Source organism: Dermacentor andersoni, chromosome 6, assembly GCF_023375885.2.
Source record: "Dermacentor andersoni chromosome 6, qqDerAnde1_hic_scaffold, whole genome shotgun sequence".
NCBI classification, from domain to species: domain Eukaryota; kingdom Metazoa; phylum Arthropoda; class Arachnida; order Ixodida; family Ixodidae; genus Dermacentor; species Dermacentor andersoni.
Window position 1 is genome coordinate 56,333,819 of NC_092819.1, and position 25,404 is coordinate 56,359,222.

The 25,404-nt window shown below is 45.3% G+C and overlaps 1 protein-coding gene and 1 long non-coding RNA gene across 4 annotated transcripts in view; both read left to right on the forward strand.

Annotated features, from left to right (window-relative positions):
• Positions 1-6,141, forward strand: part of LOC126522835 (uncharacterized) — a 35,757-nt gene extending 29,616 nt beyond the window's left edge. The window contains exon 2 of the mRNA XM_050171669.2: positions 854-6,141. Within this exon, the coding sequence (XP_050027626.1) occupies positions 921-1,499 (579 nt within the window). The 5' untranslated portion in view covers positions 854-920 and the 3' untranslated portion in view covers positions 1,500-6,141. The remainder of the gene's footprint in view (positions 1-853) is intronic.
• Positions 6,142-17,184: 11,043 nt separating this feature from the next.
• Positions 17,185-25,120, forward strand: LOC129382509 (uncharacterized). 3 transcript variants are annotated; one of them, XR_008610604.2, is made up of 4 exons: positions 17,189-17,666; positions 19,363-19,386; positions 20,327-22,391; positions 24,083-25,120. It is a non-coding gene; the product is annotated as an uncharacterized lncRNA (long non-coding RNA). The 3 variants fall into 3 exon arrangements; XR_008610602.1 differs by lacking the exon at positions 24,083-25,120 and having other exon boundaries at positions 17,185-17,666; positions 20,327-24,076; XR_008610603.2 differs by lacking the exons at positions 19,363-19,386; positions 20,327-22,391 and adding an exon at positions 18,924-19,143 and having other exon boundaries at positions 17,200-17,666.
• The last annotated feature ends 284 nt before the right edge of the window (positions 25,121-25,404 follow it).

A 25,404-nucleotide genomic window follows, 5' to 3' on the forward strand; every position in this document is an offset into this window, starting at 1 on the left:
TGCGCAGTCGGGACCGCCCGGAGAGGTCGGCCGGAGCCGACAGTGGCGTCTCGTCGCAGATCACCAAGACGCCGGACCCGTTCTCGGTGCACGACGTGAACCACGATGACCGAGACGGCGTGCTCGTGTCGAGGCCGAAGCTGCTGCAGATGCCAGTGGGACTCTTCAAGGAGCACGCGTCCCGAGTGGACACGAGACCGCTCTGGCGGGGTGACAGCGTGGACGACGGTGTCGTGCTTCCCGGTGCGGGCGACCTCACGGCGGAAGACGATAACGTCGACGCCGGCATTGTGGCGGACACGTCGGTTCAGACTACGGCTAGGGGACGTGTGAACAGTGCCTTCCTGAAGGACATCCCATAAGTGCGGAACACACGTGTCTATAGGCTAGCTATGGTAACGGTTTCCGCACATCTTGCAGTCTCGTGTTCCACAGCAGGATAACGCATGACAGCAAGAGCAAGATCCTTTTGTGGGTGGTTTTGAGTTCACGTCTGCTTGCTGAGGGGTCTTGTTGGTTTGAATTTACTTTTCGCACGTCTGGCTTGTGGCTTGTGGCTTGTTTTCCTTTCTTCTGCACTTCCTGGTTTTCTGTTACACTATCCACACGGTGCTTAATGTGCAGCCAAACACATTGCGCGTTTAGAAAATCGCTTGATCAATAGTTCCGCACGCTTCTAGTTACAGTTGCCACTAGGTCTCCCTCACTGAAGCTAAATCAGGATTACAATGCACATAACTGCGCAGCACAGCAGTTCGTGCGTGCAGAAGCTTTTCGCTCCGATTTCCTTAACCTCCTTTGAACAATGTTGCAAACAGCCCTATGACACCGTGTTCTCTGCTTGTCTTTGCAGCCACAAGTATTCCACTCGCTGACCACCAAGTCCCTCGCAGAGTGAGACACACCCCCCAGCCGCCGCCATGATCTTCGGCATCATCTTGGGCATCGTGCTGTTCGTCGTCATCAGCATCACACTAATCGGCCTGTACGTGGCGTTCAAGCGCTTCTGCTCGGACACCAAGGACTACGGCATGATCAACGCCAACTCGACCATCAAGCACGGTCGCCTGTACCCGGTGCTCAACTACAAGGACTGCGACGACGACGGGCCCGGGGGTTCGGGCTCGACCACGCAGTGCCTGGACAACCACGACCTGGACGTGCCCGACATCAAGGTGCCCGGAAGTCCCGACGCCGACCACCACGAAGACCTGAGCGGCATGCCGCTGACGGCAGAGAAGGAGCCGGACTACGCGACGCCCGTGAGCCTCACCAAACCGTACGGGCCCCCTACTGCGCCGTTGCAGGACCACCACTCTTCCGAAGCCGCCGCCACCGCCCCCACGTCTTCGACCTGGAAGCCGCCGGAGGAGCACAGCGCCGTAAGCCACGTCAACGAGGGCTTTCACGGAGGTCCATCCGAGCCTTCCAGTGGTGGTGGCGCTGGGTTCGGAGCCCATGCTGCGGTTCGCGACTCCGACGAAGACGGGGAGGAGTGAATCAGAGTTTCGTACGAAATTCACCATAGAGGGAGCTCTGGCACTGCGTTTCGTCCGGATGCCATGGGAATAGGTGTTAGTACTTGGATATGTCTAATATTCGTGCCTGTGGCTTCGAACGTTCCTGTAACGTTATATTTATTGCGCTTTACCTTTCTTGATTTCCAAAGCACTCGACATTTTCTAAACACACCAAGGCGTTTTAACACTTCATACACGCGTATTTCACTTATAACGCAATATGTTGTTGAAGTTGATCGATTTGCAAAGTGACAAAGCCGTTTCAAGCCACAAGGACGAAGCTGAGGCTTATCTATCTACTGCCCATCATTCCCGCGCTGGCTCAACCGCCATGCTTGCAGCACCCGTAGACACTAGCGCCAGAGTTTTCTCTAGTGGTTTTTGTAGGAAACTCTATGGAGTGAACAGTTCAGAAACTCTTGGGAGAGTGTGGGGTGTGGTATAGTATACTATACGTCGTTAAATTTCGCCGCATTGTCAAATTGGCCATTGCCAGTTCTTATTGGCTCGCAGGGCTGCTACAGCCTCTCTGACTGGCTCAGAACGCCTCCACTTCAGAATTTGACAATATGGCGGAATTCGACAGTGCTCAGAATAACACCGCGGGGCAGCCACGCAGCGTTCCACGGATAACGTAGTTTTCACGTGAAGTTTCGTTGGCCGCAGGGTTGTTTCTTTGATTCTGTAGTACCCACAGCTCAAAACAAGAAAGAAAGTTTACGCAAGGCAGTAGTTTGTAGCGATCCCTTTGCTTTGATGCTAATTTCTTCGTACCATCCGTTGTAACATCGTTGCGGTGGCTTGCGATCCAATGACGGAGAGAGAAGCGAAGGAAATAAATCGCCACAAAAGCACCGCACCACCGCAAAGTCGCTACAAAGCCGGTGTCCTGTTTGAAGCACGGCTACGGGTGGCACGGTCATTCAGTTGATGACAAGCCTTCGCTTGTTTTCCTGTGACATCTCTTGCCCGCAAGTGAGTGTTCCGTGGGGACAATTTGTAGGTGGTCGCGCGCGTGTTACAGGGTCCAACTTATCTCTCTCTCTCTCTCGGTCGCATTGGAACAGTGTGGCCTGTTTGAAAAAACTTACTGCGGTCATTTGGCCTTCTTGCAGCATGTACAATCTTAGCCAAGTAAGGTAAATTGGAGAGCAGTCGTGGACGGTGTATCAAGATTTCGCCACGACATTCAAACTCCTGCACGAGATATTCGTGAGAGGCACGCAGACACGATGTTTGCACTGAACTTCTGCAGGGGTTGTAGTGACGTGCTCATGATAACCGTTGAAAGGCGCCACGTGGCAGCAGGCCTCGCGTGCGTGTATTTTAATTCACAATTTACTATACTACAACACATAACTTATCACCACTTTCATCCGCGAGCATGTAAAGAAACGCGTGGTAAGTTCATCTGCTTGAATGCCAAACTACTGCCACAGTGCCGATGTATTTACACTTTACAATACTTTATTACAGCGTGTTATGGCTCTAATATTTCCAAGCAGAAAGCTGTCGGTCAGTTCTACTTGTTTCCTACTTGACTTCGAGGTGACTGTAGACGAATTGATATCGCCGTCACGCACGAACAATATGAAGCTCGACAACTCCGGCATTACAGTTACCCTCCTAGAGTTACAATAGCACTTAACTGTAATTAACGCGTTATTGCACTCATGAACTACAATTGTTAACGGTTGCTTCCGGAGGTCACTGACATTTAAGCTGAAGCCTGATGAGTTTCGGCGTAATGTACTCACCTGCTATATAACTTCGCTATCGCGTTTACCAATAATAATTGGGCTCGCAAAGCAGAACGGTTAATGTTCACTTTCGAACCCCCCTGTGTTTTCTACTGGTTTGCGTCCACTTCTGGTCTGTTTGGGCCTTTGTATCAGTCGACTTTTTTGTTCAATAAACTGGTGTTAAAAATTCAACACAATAAACAACCCGATGGATTCTCGGCGCTCATCCAGCTGTCACATGGAAGAGGGGGCTGACGTTCAGCCCAAGTGAGCTCCAGCTGGTCCAATGTCGGGCCAACATTGGCTCAACGTGTGTAACGTTGGTCACGTTTTCTGTGTTGCTTAGGCGCCTTGTGAGACATGCGCCATATTGTTTTCACGTCGCTTATGTATACTGCCTTCTTTCGTTTCGAACTATCTGAGCAAAGCAATAAGGATTGGAAGGGTTTTTCTCTATACAGAGTGATTGCGTGCAGGGTCTGTTTGTATGATACGCACTTGTCTCTTCTACGCAGATTACGCAGACTGTACGCAGCGAGCTGACATATGAGTACGTTACGCGACTCGCCATGACATTGATGTTATCATATACCTTTTTCACGCTGTTATCGTCCGTGTGTTCGCAGCGAGTGTTCGCGATGGCTTCACGAGGGCCTTCGCTATGACTCTTGGGTGTTTATCTCACCTCGAATTGTTGCCATTCACTCAAACGTCGAACGTTCTTTGACTGCGTCTGTTTGTGTACGGGAACACAAGTGTTGCTGTGTAACTTTGAATGATATACACAACAGGTTCTTTTTACCTTATATGCTCTTTCATAGTTATTGTCAAGCTGTTCTTACCGCCAGAGTTGTTCTTCACACTGGTTGCGATATTCTCATAATTTATTCGCGTGAGGGTGTTCACTTTGAAAGGCTTCGATGGCAATGGTGCTGATCATCAGTGCACAATGTTACCGTTTGTTATCATAAAGCTTTGTCTCTCTTTGTATTTTTGTATCTGTGATGGATTTGTAGCCTTAGCGCACGTCTCATCGCACCAAGAATGTGTACATATCCAAACCTTGTTATGTCGTTATGCTTGTCCTCGGGAAAGACAGTGACATGTTTTCTGTACTCATTGTGGTTTTTTCCGATCCTTTCTTTTTCTTAATATTCTGCCCCCTCCCCACCCACCCTTCCTTCTTTGGTAACCGTGATTCCGTGTGTACGCGGAATGAGGAAATACATGAAAAACTAGCCTGCATACGTAAACTTTTCTAAACAGCGACTCACTGTTCCACTCTCTTTTCTATGAGTATTTCATTGTCCTCGAATGTACTACAGCGATTCACTCTTGGTGCACTGCCATGGCGGCTGGATTCCGGACTTAGCTGCTTCTTGCAATCTTATTTACAATGCTGCTGTAGCCATTGTCAGGTTGTTAGAATGGAAGTTTGCAAGAAACGAACCGGCAACGCGATGTAATTGAATGACAGGAAGCCAGACAACACAATGCATATGCAGGTGGGGTCCCAGCCTACGTTCGCGAAATACTGTTCCCGTGAAAATACAAAGAAAGGAGATAAAGAAAGAAAGTGAAGCAAAAGCCTCAGAATGCAAATAGAAAAGTGCACGCAATCGTGAGCAACAGTTCTCGCAACTTCTTTTCGAAAGCGATTACAGAATGTGTGGCCTAGAATACGACTGACTCTTGCGTAAACCTTCGATTTTTCGTGCAAAAAATTAAATATTTCCACCAGAGTGAATGTGGGCGGCATAGGTACCGGTGAGTATAATAGCAGATGGTCCATAAATTTCCAATTCCGCGTTATGTTTTTCGACCTCTTTTTGATCATCTGAACGCTGCTTGAGCACAGAAACCGTGCTCGAGCATTTGTGAAAAGGTACAGCTGCATGATTCCAGTGCTTGTCGACATAACCTAACACGTACTAAGCGGCAAACTACTCGTGAACGATAGGCAACTCCCATTTCACGGTTAGCACTTGTTAACCCACGTGCGTGCGTCCAAACCATCTGCTCAGCGCTCTAACAAAACCGTTGCGTATGATGCCCCCTCTCTCTCTCTCTTATGCCAAACAATGTTTACTTAGCCTGACTATTTCATGTGTTACGGCTGTTTCGTTGATTACGTCTTTCAAAGTAATGGGCGTGGTTAGTTTTCACGTCCTTATGCTGTCAGGGCGTGGCAAGAGCATGTAGCCAACGGTTGCCAGCTTTCAGAGGTGCTTCATTGCAATGATTGCGATTAAGGCTCTCTTCTAATTTACTTTAATATTTTTCTTTTTCTTTCCTTTATTTTTTCTTTCTTTTATTCCTATTTTGCTTGCCGCCTGAAAGAAATAGAGCGTACAGCCAGTCGCATGCTGCCATTCAGATTTTTTTCAAGAATGTCATCTCCTGATTCAACGCTAGAGCTTATACTACAGTCTGCAGAGATGCTGTATAAAAGCGCAATCGGCACGCTTGGTACTGGTATCGTTATTTTTTCTCCCCTTATTCACGTTCTCGACAGAGCAGATTTAATTTTTATCTGAATAAGGAAGTCTTTCTGTGCGCTGTGCAGTTTGTTTCACGTGCTCTTAATGTTAAAATGTGTTACGTGTGCTATGCGTCTACTTTTTTTCTGTTTTTTTTTTCTGTTTGCTACTGGTTTCTGTCGTGTTATCAGAGTGTATGTTGTTACGTTCGTCGCAGCAGTGTCACATTGGCTTGCACTTGTTTCGGTGAACTGTTCGGGCATGTGGGGATATATGTCCTGCGGAGAAAATGGTCTCTCGACTACACACTACAAGCCGCTGCCGCTCGGTAAAGTGAGTTTGTTTTCCGAGCCCCAAGCGGTGGTGTAGAACGAAGAAATAAAGTTCTTCTTGGGAATACGTTTCTCGCCGTTGTGTTCGATATTATGGGGCAAAGAAACCTACACTTACTTTCCACTCTCCCACACTGAGAACAAGGAATAGTAAAGGAAGGGGTCAGAATATAGCAAAGGCGTAAAAAGGGCACACGGTGTTCTAAAAAAAATTACTAGCGGTAACTCCAGCGCCAGAGCTCGGCATACTACCCAGCTGCAATAGATCAATATCAGCACTACTGCGGTTACTCCCTTTCCATAAAGTGGAGTTGAATTACTATAGTGTAGTCGACTCCAAAAGAGGCGGAGTTGAAGTACGCGGAGCACACGTACTCCAAAAAGAAGGGGGAAGGAAGTGTCCTATATATGGCATGCTGGCACTACAATGATGGAGTCACGTTTACAACTTTATTACACCCTTTGTCTTTGGAGTGTTTTTTTAGGGGCAGCTGCGAAATGTGGCGGTTCAGCCAGCAGGGGGAATGATGGGCAGAACAGACGGATTTGTATAAACTTCGTACTTCTGGCTTCTGGAACGGCTTTATATGTAGGTGAGCCGTAAGAATTTAAAGCCACAAGAAGGTCTGAGGCCACAGACACGAAGGTTAGACAGATGCATGTACGACACGTCACCCTCATGGTATAGCTGAACAATCTCAACGCGAGTGTTCTCTCTGTTTATTCTTTTTTGTTTCAGAAATTAAACCATGTGATAGAGGGTCAAAAGAGAAACACCAAATCTGACTAGACCTGTGAATTCCATCCAAAAATATTCGTACTCTTCTTCCTTTTTTTTTTTTTTTTCTGCTGGAAGGACAATTCTCGTTAGGAAAGAAAAACAAAATAATACCAAACCTCGCTTTCTTTTGTTCAGAAATATTGGGGTCAATGGTGTAGTCATCTTGCGAACTTTAAAAAAAATGAAGATGTAGTTTTGCGGCGTAGCCTAACGTAATTTATCGTGCAGTGCACATTAAAAAAGAAAAAAGAAACATTACGTGTTGACATTAAGAGTTCGCTTATATTGATGAAGTGCTCTCTAAAAACTCAGCGTTAATTCCTTCGGCAGAAAAGGGTCGGCTAATTATAAAGAATGAACGTCAAGATTTCGCGCCCGTACCACAGCAATGTTACGTCATCATGACGTCACGGATTCGAAACTATCTCTTCGCACTTGGGCCTATTTAGCGCAGGAGAAAAGTTCTAAACACTTGCTATAGTCTGAGCCATCCGGTCAGTTATATTTATTTTTATGTTCATGCTGCAGGCCCTTATAGGCTTGCCCGTGGAAGCAGGGCAGACAGAAAAAAGTAAACAGAGACAATATTGCAGACCGGTTACACATTGTCAACACCCTGTAGATTCTTTTAATGCGTTCCACTCTGTTATCGTTCTCGGAATAAAAGAGTGATTAAAGGAACTGTACCTTAATTGAAGTAGTGGCTTAGCGCGATAAAAACGCAGAGACAAGAAAGGTGGCCAAAGAGAAGCGCTTGTCTTTCTCTACCTTTCTTGTCTCTGTGCTTTTGTCGCGCTAAGTTACTACTTCAATTATAAAAAAACCAACTAGCCCAACAATCAACACTTCTACACCTGTTTCTTGCCAAGCACGGTGTTAGAGAATGCGGCTTAGTACACGGTACCGTGTGTTTCTCGTTTCTAGGGGTGAGGTTTGTACACCTCGAGCACCGTGAAGTAATCTTTGTTTACGGATAAACAAGCAACTAGAAAGGAGGAGACGTCGATATCCCTGACGTCGGAGGTCGCTGGTACACGCGAACTTCACGGAAGTGTGCGGCCATCCGTTTTTTTTTTTTTTGCTCTTGTTGTACTTTCTGGGCCGCCGGATCTCCCCTCAAGGTAAGAGTGCGTCGTTTTGTTATTTCAGATACGTAATCTGGTAATGCAGTTTTATTTAAAGCACCATATTCACTGCCATGAAAGTTTCGACTTGTCATTTTTTTTTTTGCTCCCGTTACTACGAAAATAGAATCCATCTAAAGCCTAGAAAAAGCACTGGCAATCATCAGAGCTCCCAAAATAATTTACCATAATATACTTGCATCTGAGAGGTTCGGTACCGGAGAGGTTCGGCACTAAAGGAAAGCATTAAGTCGAGCTAGATTGGCTGATTAGGCTTCTGCATCAGGATTCACCATTTCTAACGACAACAGAGCTTTCGTGAGCGAGAAAAATGAGAAAATAAAAAAAAAAGTCGGAATGGCGCGCCACCTATCTTGGACTATGGTACTTCTCGCGTGACGTCACCACTGCTACTTACTCACAGAAAGCTACGTAGACGGAGATCACGGGGAGACAACGTCAACTCGTCCGTTTTGGCGCAGGCGTTTCAAATTGAGCATCAGCGGGACGCTTCGGTGGCAATTTCCTACGCAACAAAGCCATATATTGGCACACTGACAAAACATTATGGACTTCTAAAGAATGATCTGTCGATCTGACGCTGCTTAATATTGTCCTTTTGCGTCAAGCTTGAAGTATTTTCCGACCTTCGTAATTGACCTGTGTCTACGCGCGGGAAGCAAGCGGTAGAGTTTCTACTACCTAAAACATATGTTTCACATATGACACATATGTTTCACATATGACACATATGTTTCACATATGTGTCACTGCTCTTGTAGTACGCCCCACGAGTGGCCTATTCATTCAGCCGTGAAATGAAACGACCGTTTATTGAACTGCGATTGCATAGGCAAGTTTGCGCGGCGATTGCTGACGCATATCGTTTCGGGACTTCTTCCGTGTATCAGCGCACGGCCCTTTGTCGTTAAACTTTCACTTTGATTTGTTACTCTCTCTCTCTCGTAGAGTTTGTTAAACATTTGTCCTGTCGCTCTCGTTGAACGACGCACGCTTTAATAAATGGTTGATCCTCGCCACCGACGACATCGACCGCGACGGGCTGAAGCCGTCTGACTGTCAGGCGCGGCGACTCAATGCATCATCCCCTTTGTGTGCAAATAATAGCGAGCCGCGCATTACGGATCGCCGCGACCGAAAGGGAGAGGGGGCGAACGGTGGGCGTTGTGTGGCGCACTGCGCCTCCGGTTTCGCTATGCAGGTTTGCACTACACGCGAGCAAACATGTGGACAGGTGCCAGAGATCGGGGTGTTTGCGGTTTTGCACAAACAAACACACACACACACACACACACACACACACACACACACACACACACACACACACGCGCGCGCGCGCGCACGCACACTGACTTAGCGAGGTGACTGTTTGGACTATTATGGCGAGTCTATACAGGGCGAAGGCGAAACGAGGACGCAGACATGGCAGGGACAAAACGCTGTTGGAAGTCAAGTACTTGTGTCCTGTCTACTACGTTCTCATTTCGGGCCTTCATGCTGTAGAGAAAGAAAGAGAAAGAGAGAGAGAGGAATATAGGAAGTCATGGATTCACGCTGTAGACTGCACGATAATTGCTTCACTCTGAGGTATACATCGCATGTGGAGCTGAGGTTTCGGCAATAAAAATGAACATGGGAAGTTTGACCTTCGTTTTCTGATTGACCAATTCACTGATTGATTCGTGGGTTTAATTGAACCGTGGGATGGCTCCAAAACAACACCGGAGCTATATGAGGCGTTGTAGTGCAGGTTCCCTGGATTAGCTCTGGCCACCCTATAGGGTTCTTTAACGCGAGCGTTTTTTTGCGTTTCGCTTCCATCGAAACGCGGCAGCCGCCCTCGGCAGTCGAACTCGAAACCTCAAACGCAGCAGCAGGGTGCCGTGAACCCCGCGGTACCGCAGCGGGGCCCTTCGTTTTGTTTTCCAATAATTAGTGCACAGCCACGAAGTTAACATACACGAGAGTTTCAAGAGAATATAGTTTATCAATATGAAGTGCTTCTGTAGTGTCCCTTCAACAACAATGTCCACGGGTCACACATATGCGCTTGAAAAACGCCGTTACAACTAATCGTGGATCAACGTGCCGCAAGGTCTGCTCATACTGCACTGAGAGGAGCCGTAATATATACATCCCCGCACGGATATCTCCGCCGCCACAGCACAGCGGAAACGCTGCAGGCAGCCTTAAGGGCACACAGATAACTCGGAAACAATTTCCCTCGCAGGTCTTGTACGGATCTCATTGTTGCGCTTCTGACAGACACGGCAGAGGGTTAGGTTTTAGGAAACGCGCTGGCGGCCGACGACGTCACCCGGTCCTCCCGCGGCGGCAAGCGGGAGGTCGGGAAACCCAAACGAGAGCGGCAACGGAGCCAGGTTTCCGACAGTGGCTGGCTGCGGCAGGCGGTGTGGGGGGGTTGCCGCGGCTTTCACCCTCGCCTCGCCAAGCTGGATACGCGGCTAGAGCCACACACTGTTAGCATCCGTTCCACATGGCCTATTCGGGCACGGAAGGAGACGGCCGCTGTTTGAGGCGACAACGTTATTCCACCGCGCCGCCGGGCCGACGTACCGAGCAACACCCCGTGCTCCTGCCGAAAACGCGCCGACGAGTCGCACCCTGCTTGTTGCCGCGCCCCTAAAGCAGCAGCGCAGCGTCGACTACGCCACTGCGACGAACATCGGTGCACCACGCACTACGCTTTTGCTTCTCAGGTATACGTGCATGAACCTTATCGTGTAGGAAGTTTTTTTTTTTCCTTTTTTTTTTAAATGAGGAGACTGAAAGCTAGGGGCGTTAATGGCTAGCCTCGTGCAAACGAACGCAAAGAACGCGAGTGAACGCCTTGCATGATCAGCGGCACCTTGCTGCTTATTTCCTTACTTATTTCATAGCTCTGTAGCTAATCGTCTGGAACCCTCTACTGCGCTTCTCTTCGTTTCGCATCCATTCTCTTACTCTAATAGCTAGACCACTGGCCATCTACCCTACGTGTTACGCGAAGCGTCGAACTTCACTTCATCTTAATTTTAGTAGATGTGTGTCCGCTTTTGTTCTGAAATCCGTATACTGCCTTCTTCACTAAGGTTAGGCCTATCATTTTCCGTTCGATCGATCGTTGCAGGATCGTTAGCTTGCTCTCACGCTACATTGTTACCTTCCAAATCTCGGCCAGGTAAGTGCTGGCAGAATGAGCTCATTGTTCTTTTGTTTTCTAGGGTGTCGATAATGTAAAGGCTTGTCTACACAGACCGCGGACAAAATGTAAGCACACTGGGTATGAGTAGTATTAAGCTCAGTGGAAGTTTTTTCCTTGCTATGACTGATTGTTGTTTCACATGTTACGGCTACAATGCTGTCACTGTAGCGTTCCCACGAGCGAGAAACATATTGAAGGAAGAGCAAGTTTTCGATCGTATGGCAGTACAGCATGTTTCGTTCTTTAGATCTTTTCTCTTGAACGTCTCCTCTTGGCGCGTGCACGTCACGTCAGCGACAAATCGTCAAGATAGCCAGATTAAAGGCATTCTGTCTATTAAAGGCAAGCATGAAGGCGCCAAGAAGCGTTTGTACCATTGCGATGATGACGTCATTACTTTGAAGTCGCAGCTTTTTACAACTTGCAAATCTCCGTATTCTTACAGCAGAAAAATGTTTAAATGTAATGTATTTTCTTCTATAGGCGGCAGACGACCTTCGACTATTCATCAGAATCCTGGTTAGAGCTTGTTGGCCGGTCATAATCAAGAAATTTACGGCGCGAACTTTACAAGAACATAAAACACATGCGAGGGACCCATCCTGTAACTTTCTTTGAATTCGACCATATAGCTAAATTATTGCTGACAAAAACGAAAGCCAAACTTCCCTTTCTTGAATATCGCGCCGCAACCTCGGGCCCGATGCGCCAACGTGATGTCACGCATTTCCGCGTATGTACTCGCATGCCAGCAGTTATGGCGAAGGCAAACTTCTCAAAAATTGCTAGTTTAGGACTCATGGTTTCTCAGGAATGCAATGTATTCCTTGCTTTCTTATAATCATTGAACTAAACATGAGTAGACTCTGCCAAAATACGTGACGTCATGCTGCACATGGTGGGCATGGAACTATGGTGTTCTAGAAGGGACCCTTCTAGTTCACTATAATGGAACTTCAGAACACGCTTGTCCTCTACCCGCCATTCTGTCTCTCTCTTCTATATTATTCATTTATTATTTTTTTTTTTTTGCCTTCGCTGGCTTTTAAGCTTCCTCTCATGACCATTCGGCTTTTGCAGAAGTGTAATGTGCGAATATTCCTCTCCAGAGAGGAAGCATTACCTTAGGGTCAACTCCGAATTCCCTATTCAAATACATGTAAAACACATAAATGCACTCCTTACAGACAACCACGGAAACGATTTGAATAAAGCTTGTTACATTTGAGAGACAACGCTGAATTCTACCGACTTCAGGAAGCAAAGTGTTGATTTAGATCCTTGAATCCCTCACGAAAATTTCTGAAAATCGGTAAGTTAAATAAGAAAAGCACGAAGTTTACAAGTCCGCAACTGTGCACCAAGGACAGACTTCGCAGTTCTTTAAACTGTATCTGTTAAAGCATCTACAACGGAAAAATGTGGCATATGAGGTGATGCAGTTTATGTGAAATTGCTACAATTCCTACGAGGGTTTTGCAAAAGCCTTACTCACAGATTAGTGGCATATTTTGAAGCAAACTATGTTACGTCAATTTTGTCCGCTTTATATGATGTCTAAACAGGTACAGTTCAGAGAACTGTGGTAATTTTTTTATATTATTGAATTACACAGTTGTAAACTTGATTCCTTGTTCATCTTTGTTTTATTTCTACTTATCTTATTCCGCGATTTTGAATAATTATCACAACACATTGATGACAAATAAATACTAAATGTACTAGGCCGGTGGACTTCAACTTTTGCTTTCAAATGCAAGAAAGCTCATCAAAATTGAAACAACTTCCTATTGCTGTTTCCTGAGTTCTAAGTGATTTGCTTGCGCCTTGCATGCAGACGGCCCGCACCCACGTCAGCCCTGGCGGTGCTCATGGAGAACCTGCTGCTCTGGTTCATTCTACTAATCGTCATAGCCGCGTGCGGCATATTTGGCCTCTGGCTGCTCTGCAACGTTCGCTCGTACCTCGGCAACAACGGAGGCAGCAGCAACCAAATGACGCACCCACTGTTCGCCGACGAACAGCAGCAGCCGCAGTCACCGTGCATGGATCCCCGCCAGCAGTACCATCACCACTGGCGTCCGGAAGAACCGCCACAGCCGTATCCACAGCCGATGCCGCAGCCACAGCCGAAGCAACCGCCGCAGCCGCTGACACCTCTACACGATCAGCAGCAGCAGCAGCAGCAGCAGCAGCGTAACGGGTACCCGTTCCACCCGTACTACATCGAGCCGCCAATAGATTATACGCCGCCTCCAACGGTGGAACCACCGCGAAAGCACACCGTATACACGCAGACCTACCAGACGTATGCCAAGAAGAAGACCGTCAAAATAGAAGATCAGAGGAGCTCAAGTTCTCCCAACTGAGTGCATCATTCTGAGCGAGCGGACAAGTTGTGAAGCGACCGAGAAAGCAATCAAAACTGTGTCAAGGCAGCACGGTGACAGTGACACTTGAAACACAAGCGGCCGCACAGTTGCAGCCTTTCTCTGTGGTTGCAGTGCCACGTTTCAGAGTCGTAACGTCAGTGCAATCCTTGACACGCTGGAATAGTATGTTGTTTTCGCCGAATATAATAATACCGGCTGTTTCTTTCGTGGAGCGTTGACGTGCAGCTAGTCACGTAGCCAACGTCAAGACCACCGCGAGAATGTCGAGGCACGACGGAACTTTCCAAGTGTTTGAACAGTTGCACAGACGACTTCAACGCGGTGTTCAGTGTCGCAGTGATTAGGAACTTGAACTCGTCACTAGCCCAACGCGGCCAACTTGGAAGGTCATACTGCGACTCTTTTTTTTTTTTTTTTTACTCACGAATTAACGACCGCGCTGACAAATAGTTATACTAGTTATAACTCCACAAGTTAAGCTGCGCCATCAAGTATCTGTCGTGCACGCTCCATCACAGCAAGAATTATTAGGACGGAGAACATTTCAGGGTGTGGCCCAACTCTCTCACCCCCTAAATAAATTTTTCATGCGGAAAGGCATAAACTCTTTCAATTCCTGCCTTGGTGCGTCGTAAATGGTGGTATTCGAAGGGAGAGTGCTGAATCGTATGCATCGGAGCTGCGGAATAGCACCTCCGGAGTTGGAATGATTCCGCAATTATTACGCATTTCCAAACTCCCTGGATGGAATGGGCGTGGAATGGTGGCACCACTCGGACGGGTGTAATGCATGGGAATGGAATTGGAGCCCGAGACTCCGGAATGGATCGAACTGGAATGGAATGGGCGCACACTCCTGGAGAGCTAAATATTGATTTTAAGCGCGACCACGAAACTGCTAAATTTGCCAATTCGACTAAACCTGACTTCGCCAATTTATTGCACCTCTCAACTTTTGCTCAATACCGGCTCTTTCAGTATCTGCCTATAAGTAACTACCTTTGCAATGATAATTATAAATAATGCATTGCCATTATACACCTCTGACGACCTGGAAACCTATTCTTAGTTACAAGGTTGAAGCGCATTTAAAGACAGCCACTTTTAGTTCTCAGAAATAATATTATTTTGGAAGAGCATGAGTAAAGGGGGGGGGGGGGGGAGGGAATGAGCTGTAGGTGGCCAGAAATGACTTCGAAAACGGTTGTGACAGATATGCTGAAAAAAGAATGGCTTCCAGTAACATGCCAGTAGAGATTAAAAAAAAAAAAAGAATCCTCAAAAAAGCGTTTCGATTTATGTTGGTCATCAAATTGGCAGAATAAACTAGCTAAATGCATGGCCAGCATAACAGTGCATGGTTACTCTTTACTTTGCTTTACTCGAATAAAAATAGTTTCAGAAGAATTAAAGTTTTTTTTTTTTTTTGAGATGGTTTGCTTCATTCAGAAGTCAAGCCTTCTTTATTCTGCATGTATCGCAGCGTGCGATATAGTTGTGACGCCTAACACGTGCACAGCTAAGGTAAAGCTAACTTCAACGGTTAGGAACGGGTAACTGTAGGCTAGTATTTGCAAAATCGGTGACTCATGCTCCGCTAAGTTAGTTTCATGTTTGGCTGTGAAAAAAAGAAAAAAGAAAACAGGCTCAAGCACAAATTGAGCAAAAATTACATAATCCCGACGAGGTGAAACGTCAGTTATGAAATCCTCAATTATTATGCCTTTTTTCGCCATCGTTTTGGTGCAGCATAGAAACTGAATGAGTTTTTGCCGTCTCCAGTCTTTTCGTTCTTTTTTTTTATGTAGAGACTTGTTTCGAAATAGGGGACGGCATGACAGACTGACACGTGGTCCTCTCTTCAAAAATTGACGTTTGGAGATACTCGTATTTTGATCGCAGAAACTAATTTTTTTGACAAACAGGTCATATATTCGTGACTTATAATGCCCGCCGCTAACATATGTCTTCTGTTAAACAGCAAATATTAGGTTACAGGTGAAAACGTGCTGCAGAGATAACATGTCCCAAACAGTATATGTACTTGTGGTGAAAAATAGTGTGTAACAGCATTTCAAATGTTGTTGAGACTTCAAAAATTTGTTTTCATTACTAGGCACGCATGTACAAGTAGTAAGAAAATATAGAAAAATCCGTTTAATTTACTGGAATTGCAGGAATTGAATGGATCATCTCAGCCACTCAGACCCCCAGATTGGGGGTCCATATTTCACCATTTCGTACGGGGATTTCCACTCTCCGGAATGGAGTAGGAATGGAATGGAGGGCTCCAGCCGCAACTCTGTTATGCATAGGCTCACTCGCACAGCTTGTAACCCCACAACGTGACAACATGGCACCCGACGTTAGCGCTGGTCTAGCTGGGCCGCCCGTAATGAAGAATTGGTGCTCCGCTTTGACAGCATTCCTTGCCATGTTTAAGAATTCATCCATACTAAACCTTTACACCGATGCCACGTTATACTTTAAGCAAAAAATACAGCCCAGTGTGGGTGTCACTGCTCTACAAGCTAATAGGGAGTTTTAGAATAGGGGCCCCAATATTTTGGGGCCCCAAAGAGCTTTACGGGTGTTAGCATTGGGGCACGCAAGAGTGAAGAGTTTTAGAATAGGGCTTTGCGTTTGCAGATAGCGTCTTGCGCTGACAGCGCCACTACGGCGTCTAAAAAAAACGATTAAAAATAATTAAATAAAATATACCATCTTATGATATGAATAGTGATTTTGACTTGCGTGTATTCGCGTTTAATTACAATTTAGAGGTTATTCTTCAAGCAGCAAACAATTAGTTGTGCTTAGTTTGCAGCAACAAAACCACCTTTACGTGCCTTCACCAGCCAAGCTTAGCCGTGTTAGGCCTACGAGCCATAAAATCCACACTCGAATTCGGAATCAGCGGCGTCTAATGAATCAATCTTGATAACACACGCTAGTTGAGAGAAAGCGATAACTGCAGTCACTTCTCCTAGCTTGCGAACTTCACGCATTACCGCGAATCGAACCCAGTTTGGTGCTAGGTTAGAGCCGTCGCTTCGATGGGTGCCGCCATGTTTGTTGACGCAAAGCTTTTGGGAACGCTATTTGAGCTCCCGCTAAATCGGTGAAATAGCGTTCCCAACGCAAAACCCAAACGCAGTTTGCGTCTCGCGCATGCGCAGTGGCTTCGACGCTATTTCTTTGGGGCCCCAAAACGTTTGGGGCCCCTATTCTAAAACTCTCTAATGTCACGAAACCGCATTCCTAACGTGAACGATGCGCTCCATAGTTGAAGTTTACCGGGCGCTATGCAGTGCATGGCCTCCGAGATTTGGCGCAGCTGAATCACGTAATCTCAAAGGCCACGTTTTTTTAACGTCCGATTGCGCTGCTGGCAAACGTTGCTGCTGCTGCTAGCGCTGATCGATGAAAAATCATGGGAAAACTTGTTACCAGATTCTCTCGTGTCGTTTCTACTTCTGGTATCTGAGTAGTATAGTAGCATGCTAGTAGACATGATCATTTGTCCAACGCGGTTCACGACGCCGTTGGAGACCTTGGAACTGGTGCTGCCATCTATCGTAAAATGGGTGACATACGCCTACCGTCCTTCACAGGGTTTGCTTGGGCTGTTACAAGGAGGGGCTGGGCCGAGTGAAACGAAGCCTCAGTTTTTACTTTTCTGCGTGCACCTCGTGTTTTGTTTTCACAGCTGAACCCTTGCGTATGTATGTCCGCTTAACTGCTAAAGGTAAACAGCTTTTGGCAAGTTGATTAGCTGATCAACAAACAAGGTTACGAGAAGCTTTCGTCGAGAATTAAAAAAGAAAAAAATTCTTGCGGCGCCAGCATGCGGACGTCATTTACGTTGCTTGTGTGTTGCCACACGTTGGAAATTTACGTTCCGGCGACTACGCGGTAAAGTTCGCCAAAGCGGTTAGCCTTGGTCGCTGCAACGTAGCCTCACGTGCGGACGGACAGTCATACGGTGTCTTCACAGGCGTCGTGTTTAACGTTTGCCTGAACATAGAGAAGTACCCTGTGGTGTGTTTTGGTGGTCACTGCGCTACGGTGAGTAAGTTCTGTTCATTTTCGTGCTCGCTTTTTAATATGTTCCACAAGCATATCTTCTTTGTCCCATTAGAAAACGCATGTCGGTGTCAGTTATTGCATGAGGAATGCAGGCGTCGTAAGACTGAAATACTAGAGGATGTGTGCTACGATAAACCACTCGTTCATCGTGCTAGCGTTCGTCGCGTTTCTGTGGGCCAGAACTTACTAGCGTCAACTATTTGTCAAAGACTATATCAGAATCTCTCATTGAGCTGTGAAATTGCGAGTTATCGTGGAAGCGAAACAACTTTTGATTAGTCAGAAGGACTTCGGCCAAACAATGTACGGCCTTGCCAAAATAGGGAATTCGCATGAACTCTGTTATTAGACACTTATAAAACCCGGACATTGCAATCCGTTGCCCCATTTACAGACCTAAAGAGGAAAAAATATGGATGAGCAAGTTTGGTTCTTGCTTTGGGTTGAAGACATTAAAGAGTAAATACTATAGCCTGCCACAGCTCTGAATAAATAACGCTGGCAGCCAGGTAGCTAAAAAGACATACTGCCGCTTCAGCATTCGCATACCTTTCTATTGACGTTGTACAAGCGTGCATACTGTTCTTTTTGTGTGTGTGTGTGCACTGAAAATAAAGGGTACTTAACTGAACGTGCATGTCCCTTTGTGTACCGCCCTTTTAAATATGCAGGTTTTATAACTTCATTGTAGTGAAGATGCAGTGTGGCACAGGAAACAAGCAGAATATTATTGCACGCAAACGTAGGAAAGAAAAAAGAAAGTGAAGCTGCTCATAAGTGTACAATGAGATCTGCACTCGCAGGTCTGCCGGAACTAGGATCATTTTGTGAACTTGTCACCGTTATTAGGTACAGACCTGTTTGCACTGTAAAGCAGCCTGGTGTGAAAAGGAGATATTGATCAGCTGAGGATGGGGTAAAGTCGTTTTGAGGATTTGTCACAGTCGTTCTTTATCAGGATAATTTTACTGTCACCCTGAATGGTTTCGCTAAGGTTGTACAGCTCTTGCAGAAGAAAGGCAAGATCACTTCCAGTTCATTTTAACACAGCTGCAGCTGATGTGCGAAGCATGAGCAACGGCTATTAAATTGCTTGAAGTCTTAATAATCTTCTTTATTCACATAGTGCTGTTGAGTGATCAGCATGAAATGGTATCAAAAAGCAGCAGTATAATCACCTGCTAAAAATTAATGACTGCCTGAAAGCTGATTTGGCTCATGTGACATCGGTTCAAGGTTTACTACCAAACAACTTGCACCGGACTTCCATGGAGATTGCCGAGCGGGCAGCATTGATTGCATCCTGTCTGCTGCTGGTTTCGGTAGCCCTAGTGGGTGTTCTCTGGTGCGCATGCCGACGTTCGCAACTGGGCACCACTGTCCCTGTGGCAGCCATCACTGAGACCGTGACGCAGGCCGTTGTAAGAGCGGTCCTCTGAAATAAGGTGGACTGGTGGTAGGCATCATTGTTTTGCTCACGTAGGGTTGTGACGCTGCACAAATCTGCATCAGATTGGCTTTATAGGCTCTCAAGATGTGGCGCCTTTTAACTGTGAAGCACTGCTACACGTCCCTTTGGCACTTGCATCTTTCACTTCCTAACCTCATTGCTTTCTGCTCCTGTTTGGGCTTTGCACCACTGGCTATTCTCACTGATTTTCTGCTTGTGTTGTAGCTGCTGGTACTTGAAGCTGAGCAGGTGAGGCCTGAATCTTGATCTTTCAGAAAACCGGGGATCTTTAAGTCCTTGCTTTTTCTGATTATGTCAGGACCTTTTCACATCACTTCAGGTGCCTGCTTTGTTTGACTTTGGCAGCCATGCATGGGAGTCTCATGCACCTGCTCCTTACAGATTGCTTCAGTACAATGAAAGTACGCCTACCACAGTTCATTCTCAAACATGGGGCCTCCATCAAGTGTTGTGAAAAGGTCTGTAGCGCAGTGCATATAGTGAAAAGTCTCCATTTTTAAAAATTAGTGACATCAGAAAGAATGCCTCATGCCAACATCATGTTTTGAAGCGTTGTACAAGTCCATGTTTAATGTTGTTGTAGTGCACATCTGCTGCTTACATAAATGATGCCTGCATTCAGTCATAAAGCCACTATTTTATTGTTGTCTCAAGTGAAAACGTATGTATGTCTCATACTGTATCTTCATAGTGGCAAAGAATAGAGAATTAAGGCAAGATGGATTGTATTCTTGATATAGCAGGCGAAAATATGGGCACGGATGATAAAAGAAGGGACGACTCAAGCACCTGTGTCCTTCTATTTACTAATCCTTATCTGCCTTTTTTGCTGCTATGTCTTAAGCACATGGACAAACTTTCGTTAGAGATAATTCCCTGTGTAGTCAAAATTTACTCTTTAGTCAATTTGTATGCATAAACTCAAAATTGAATGGTGTCCTGCTAGGTACAATAGTACGCACATTAAAGCAAAAGGTGATTCATGATATTCTTTCTTATTTGATAAATTTACTACTGCAGCTAATTAATGCCAGTCAGCTAATGCATTGTGGCATTTGGGTGTCTGACAACTTTTCTTGTTTCGAACCTGTATTTCTCAGCTTCCTGCTCACACTTTGCCTGCTTACTGCGAGATGTTTTTAGTGTCGCTTATTCTTTTTGCTTGCAGAGTGGCATGTCGTTGCACTCTGCTGCTGACTGAACACCTTTCCTCTGCTGTTTGTGCACTTCACTCGTCGGATGCATGTGAATCACCATGGAAGGCACAACCATCATTCTTGTCAGCCTTGCCTCACTTTTCGCACTCTTCATCTTCTCGTGCTGTTACTGCAATGCAAAAGCCGCACAACGGTCATTGAAAGAGCAGCAAAATGATGGCACAGAAGTTGCCATGTACGCAACGGGGCTGCTAATTAACATGACATCTGCGGACCATTGTGCCGTTGATGGGAATTGTGGCGGGGTCGGTGATGGTGGCGCATGCGGTGGTGATGTATGGGCTGATGGTGGCATATGTGGTGGTTTCTGAAATGATGGTTGCTGGTCGTTTCTGAAATGATGGTTGCTGAACGATCTTAGAGAAACACAAAAGAACACACTAAGTATGCTCTTTAGTGCTAGAATGTGCTTATTGCTTGACTCGATTTTCAATGCATAGGCAGCGAGAGGTTGATTGTTGGTGGAGAAAATGAAGGGCACAATATTTCTTTCCAAATTTGACACACATTCTGAAGTGACATTGTTATCAGTATGACGTCATGGGTTTTAAGGTATTTACCCATGCTTGGGCATTATTGTTGTAGAAACTCAAGAGAATGAGTCTCTGGTTTCTTTAATTTGCAATATAACTCATGTTTATTGATAAATCTGTAACTAGTCCCGAGCAAATTCTGTTCGAATCTCAGGATGAGGAGCTAGCACAGGAACTGCCTTTCATTTGTTTTTGCATCTTTTCTGGTTTGCCAATATTTCTCTCCCAGCGAGACTGGTATTCCAGAAATAATGATGAAATCAAATAGCAACTTGCTGTCATTCTGTTATCCCAGAAGTGTAATTTACCAATCCAGCTTGAAAAGGTACTGACATATTTTTAAGCTTTCATTTCCTTGCATTAAATATTGTTATGAAGGTCCAAACCCTCTAAACTGTAGCAAAAGATTATGCAGATGCAACCCACATTTGAATCTGAGAAGCGAACATTTCGGCAGTTAAATAAATGCCGTGCAACTGATTGTATTGTGTACAGGGTTTTACATCATAGCGATTACATGCCTGCCGGTGAAGACGGCAAGGTGCATATCCAGTGTCGGCGCACCAACTAGAGCTGGCCCATCCTGGAGATAATGCTACAGTAAACTGCACTTGGTAAAGACCAACCAAGCAGATGCCCCGAACCCCAAACCATAGAAAAGTAGGCATAGAAAGGTTTGTTTTATTAAAGGAATTGTGCTCTTGATGATGCAGATATGTTGCAGTTGGGATACCTAGGCATCATTTGTTTTTATCACGGTGTAGAACTACAAGCCAGCAGCCGGGACACCTGTAAGGTTAGTAAAGATGGTCATGCTGTCCCTAGCACGAGGTATTCTGCAAGAGAGAAAGCACCCAGCCACAGTTAGAAAAGTCCGGGAAGGTTTGCAAAGAAAGCTTCGCTTTAAAATGGGCAAGTGTGAGAGCACTCCAAATAATTTACTGTAATGCTTGTTTCTACGGACCCTATTCAGTTTTACTACCCAGATGGGGAATGCATCGTGATGTCATGGCAAACTGGCTTCCTCTGTTCCTGTGATCGCTGTGGCTTCCACATGTGAGCCCAGCCAGTGGAAATCAGTGCAACAGTTTTATCTGTTGTGAGCAAAATTGTCATAACCATCTTTATTGCGACACAACGATGGCAAATTTTGCTCTGTGTTGCGACATCATGATAATGCCATTGAAGCCAAGCCTGTGATTTCATGACCAATTTTAGCATCAGTTTAAAATTATTTATAAGTGTTGACGGCTTTCATACCTAGCTGCTAAGTGTCATCCATTTGCGTGCGAGAAGCATGTGGTAGTGCTTGTGCAATTGGAAAGTGTCTGTTGTCATTCCTTTAATTTGACATTCCCTCTTGGTATCCCTTTAAAAGGACACTTTAAAGAAATGACGTTAGATTGGTTGTTTACACTTGTGCAATGCTAAATAGATGGTCTTGCAGTGAAGGGAGCATTGCTGAGTTGGAAAACCGTCAAAGGTCAGCATCATCTTGCAATTCATGCTTCTTATAAGCTATGACGTCATGGATTTTCACAGTCTGCTTGAGGCTAGTTAATTTAGCTATACAGAAGGATTGTCTTAATGTAAAGACAACAGAAAATGTAAAGGGGGCTGACACTGCCTCGAAATGTTTATGCCAGCTCCCGGTGATATTGTGGATATTATGCCCCATATTCTAGAATGTTCCTCCATTCAGAATTCCTACTTGACTCAAAGAAGTGGATGGCAGTGCTACCTCCAAACTGAAGTGGTCACTGCTCTTTAATGGCACTCCCAGTTGACTTGTGAACGAAAATTTTTCACCCAAATGCTATCGGTTTCTGCCTGAATGCACTGGAATGAATGTATGTTTCTCAAGCAACATCTCGGAGGAATTAGCGAGAAGCTTTATTACATCTTAGCATATTCATCAGTCGAGAGGTGCCGCTGTGCTCCACCTGAAGAGCTTTGAGTCGAGTCTCATTTGGGAATGCATAGGTTGAAGTGTCTTCTCAAGGCTAAGTAATCAATTTTCACATGCATCACATTTGTTAAGTGTGAAAGGACTCAAGCTGACAGCATTTTGGACATCCTCCTCTGCAGTAAAACTTGAAAGTGTGTCAAAATATGATGAAATTGATGACTTCGCATCACCACCGTGGTGTGGATGGTGCTGAAAATGTAATTTCAGTTGCAGAGTTCTGCCTTCATTTTATTCGCTAATGACCAACATTTTTCTGCCAAGGAGAAAACCATAGAACTTTGACAGAATTCTGTATCACTCTAGACATTAGTGTTTGTCCTTAGTGACCCTTTCAGGCATGTTGAGGCATTTGCATACACAGCATTTGTTCAGGTTTAACTGCTTATCTAGTGATGTTTCTGAGGCAGTGTCTGCTTCTTTGCATTGCACCATGAACTGAAACGCATGAAATTTCTATAAAGATAAAGCTTTTGTTGAACTACCTGCATTAATTAAAATGTGTTTGTTTCTTCATTACTCTGTCAAAAAGTAACTCTTATTGATATTTTGTGGCCATTGTGTCCTAGTCATATTTGCATCACAGTAACATTGAAGCTGGCAATCTGCTGTGCCTGTAGAGTTTTAGGAATTTGTAAATTGTTAAACGTATGTTTCAAAGCTGGAGCAAGGGGGAAGTTCATTTGAGATGAATTTTCCCATTGTAGTTTCAGTGTGAGATTGGTGAGAGGTGCATTAGTGCATAATATTTCTTCCAATTCCATTTTTTTTCTGTGCTTCTTGCATTGCATGTGCTTGTAAGTTTTCTGTAACATTTTATGCTTTCTGAATTCTGAAAGGTTGTTGAAAGCCTCATATTAAAGCAGATCCAGCACCTATCATATGAAGAAATATGTTTGTCATAATAAAAGAGATCTTCTCAGGAAATCTAGCAGTTTCCTATAGCACCTGCAACTTAGGTAGCAGTTATAAGTAGCTTGATATGTGCAAACTTGGGCTGGTGTATTAAATCACTTTTTTATCATAAGAGTTGAAGGCTATAGTTATCCTTTATGTAGCACATCACAATAAACATTACATTCAGCCTTGTGTACATATAAATGCACTATACCAGACCTATGCTCAGTTCACTATAGGCACAGCATCTGCATGCTTGACTTTCTCTTTGAGTGCCTTTTGTAACCACATCTTGCGTTGTACTTTTTTAGGTAGAAGTACAACGAGACCATGGTGGCATCTGTAATCATTGGCGTCATCATTGCCGTTGTGATAGTAATTGTGCTAGTGCTTCTTGTGATCCTGTACCGGTACTGCCGCTCTACAGAGAAGCACACAGCCCCCGTAAAGTACAAGAAGCATAAGGAGAGCCACGGTTACAAACGTAGCAGCTTTGGGTCCGGTTCCTACTACCCTCCTGGTGGCTGGTCTTCTGACATTGGTCATTCCAGCAGCGATGAGGAAGCTGGTCGGGGTGCTGACAGCGGCCACGAAAGTTGTGGCCATGATAGCGGTGGACATGATAGCGGTGGACATGATAGCGGTGGACGTGATAGCGGTGGACATGGCAGTGGTGGCCATGACAGCGGTTGTCATGACAGTGGTGGTCATGACAGTGGAGGTGGCTGCGACACTGGAGGTGGCTGCGACAGTGGAGGTGGCTGCGACAGGGGTGGAGGAGGTGACTGAGGGTCACAAGGTTTGAAAAATTTCTCGATTTGTCTTTCTCCTCAGCTGCTTCTCAAGTCATCTGTTATGCTGAAGTGAGAAAGATGTGACCCTCTGCACATACCCACAGTAACATTGTGTTAGTTAACTATTCGGAAACTTAGCATGTTAAATGTTGAAGAATACTTTCCAACAGCACTAATTGGATGGGTAACTGTGCTTTGGGCTCAGCAGTTTAGTATACGCATCTGCATAGCTGTTCACATGATACAGCCCAAATTTTGACACTCAAGTTTTCTCTCTAGGTGACATAACTAGACAAGCTTGCCTTGTAGAGAGTGCCCGCTTCTTTCGTCTTGTTACAAACGGTACCTGTTACAAGTGGATGCATTTATTTATGGGTCACAAAAGATTGGCTGCCATGGTGGACTGGTGCATGCTTATGTACTTAACACAAAGTGACCATAATTGTTGCCAGACTACACAAAGGAAGCTGTAGAATGCTGCGAATAACATTTCTCTATATGCAACTACTGCTACTGCCACACACGAAATTGCAGTGCATTCCAGAGTAACTTACCATCTGTACCATTATACCATCTTACCATCAGTTTATACCTTGCAAGTGTGCCTAATAATCATATACTCAGTACTGCCCCCTAATAACGCGACAAGTAGTGCAAAGTTGTTCGAGACATGAGATGTGTGATGCATTTGTTTTCTAGCTGTAGGGCATTTTACTGCAGTACTTATTAGGGTTGCATTCTTCTGCACTTGTGATCACCGCTTGCGGCCTCTGTTGTGTGATCCCATATATTGAACACAAGGTATGTAGATCATGAAAAAAAGAGGCGTTATTGGAATG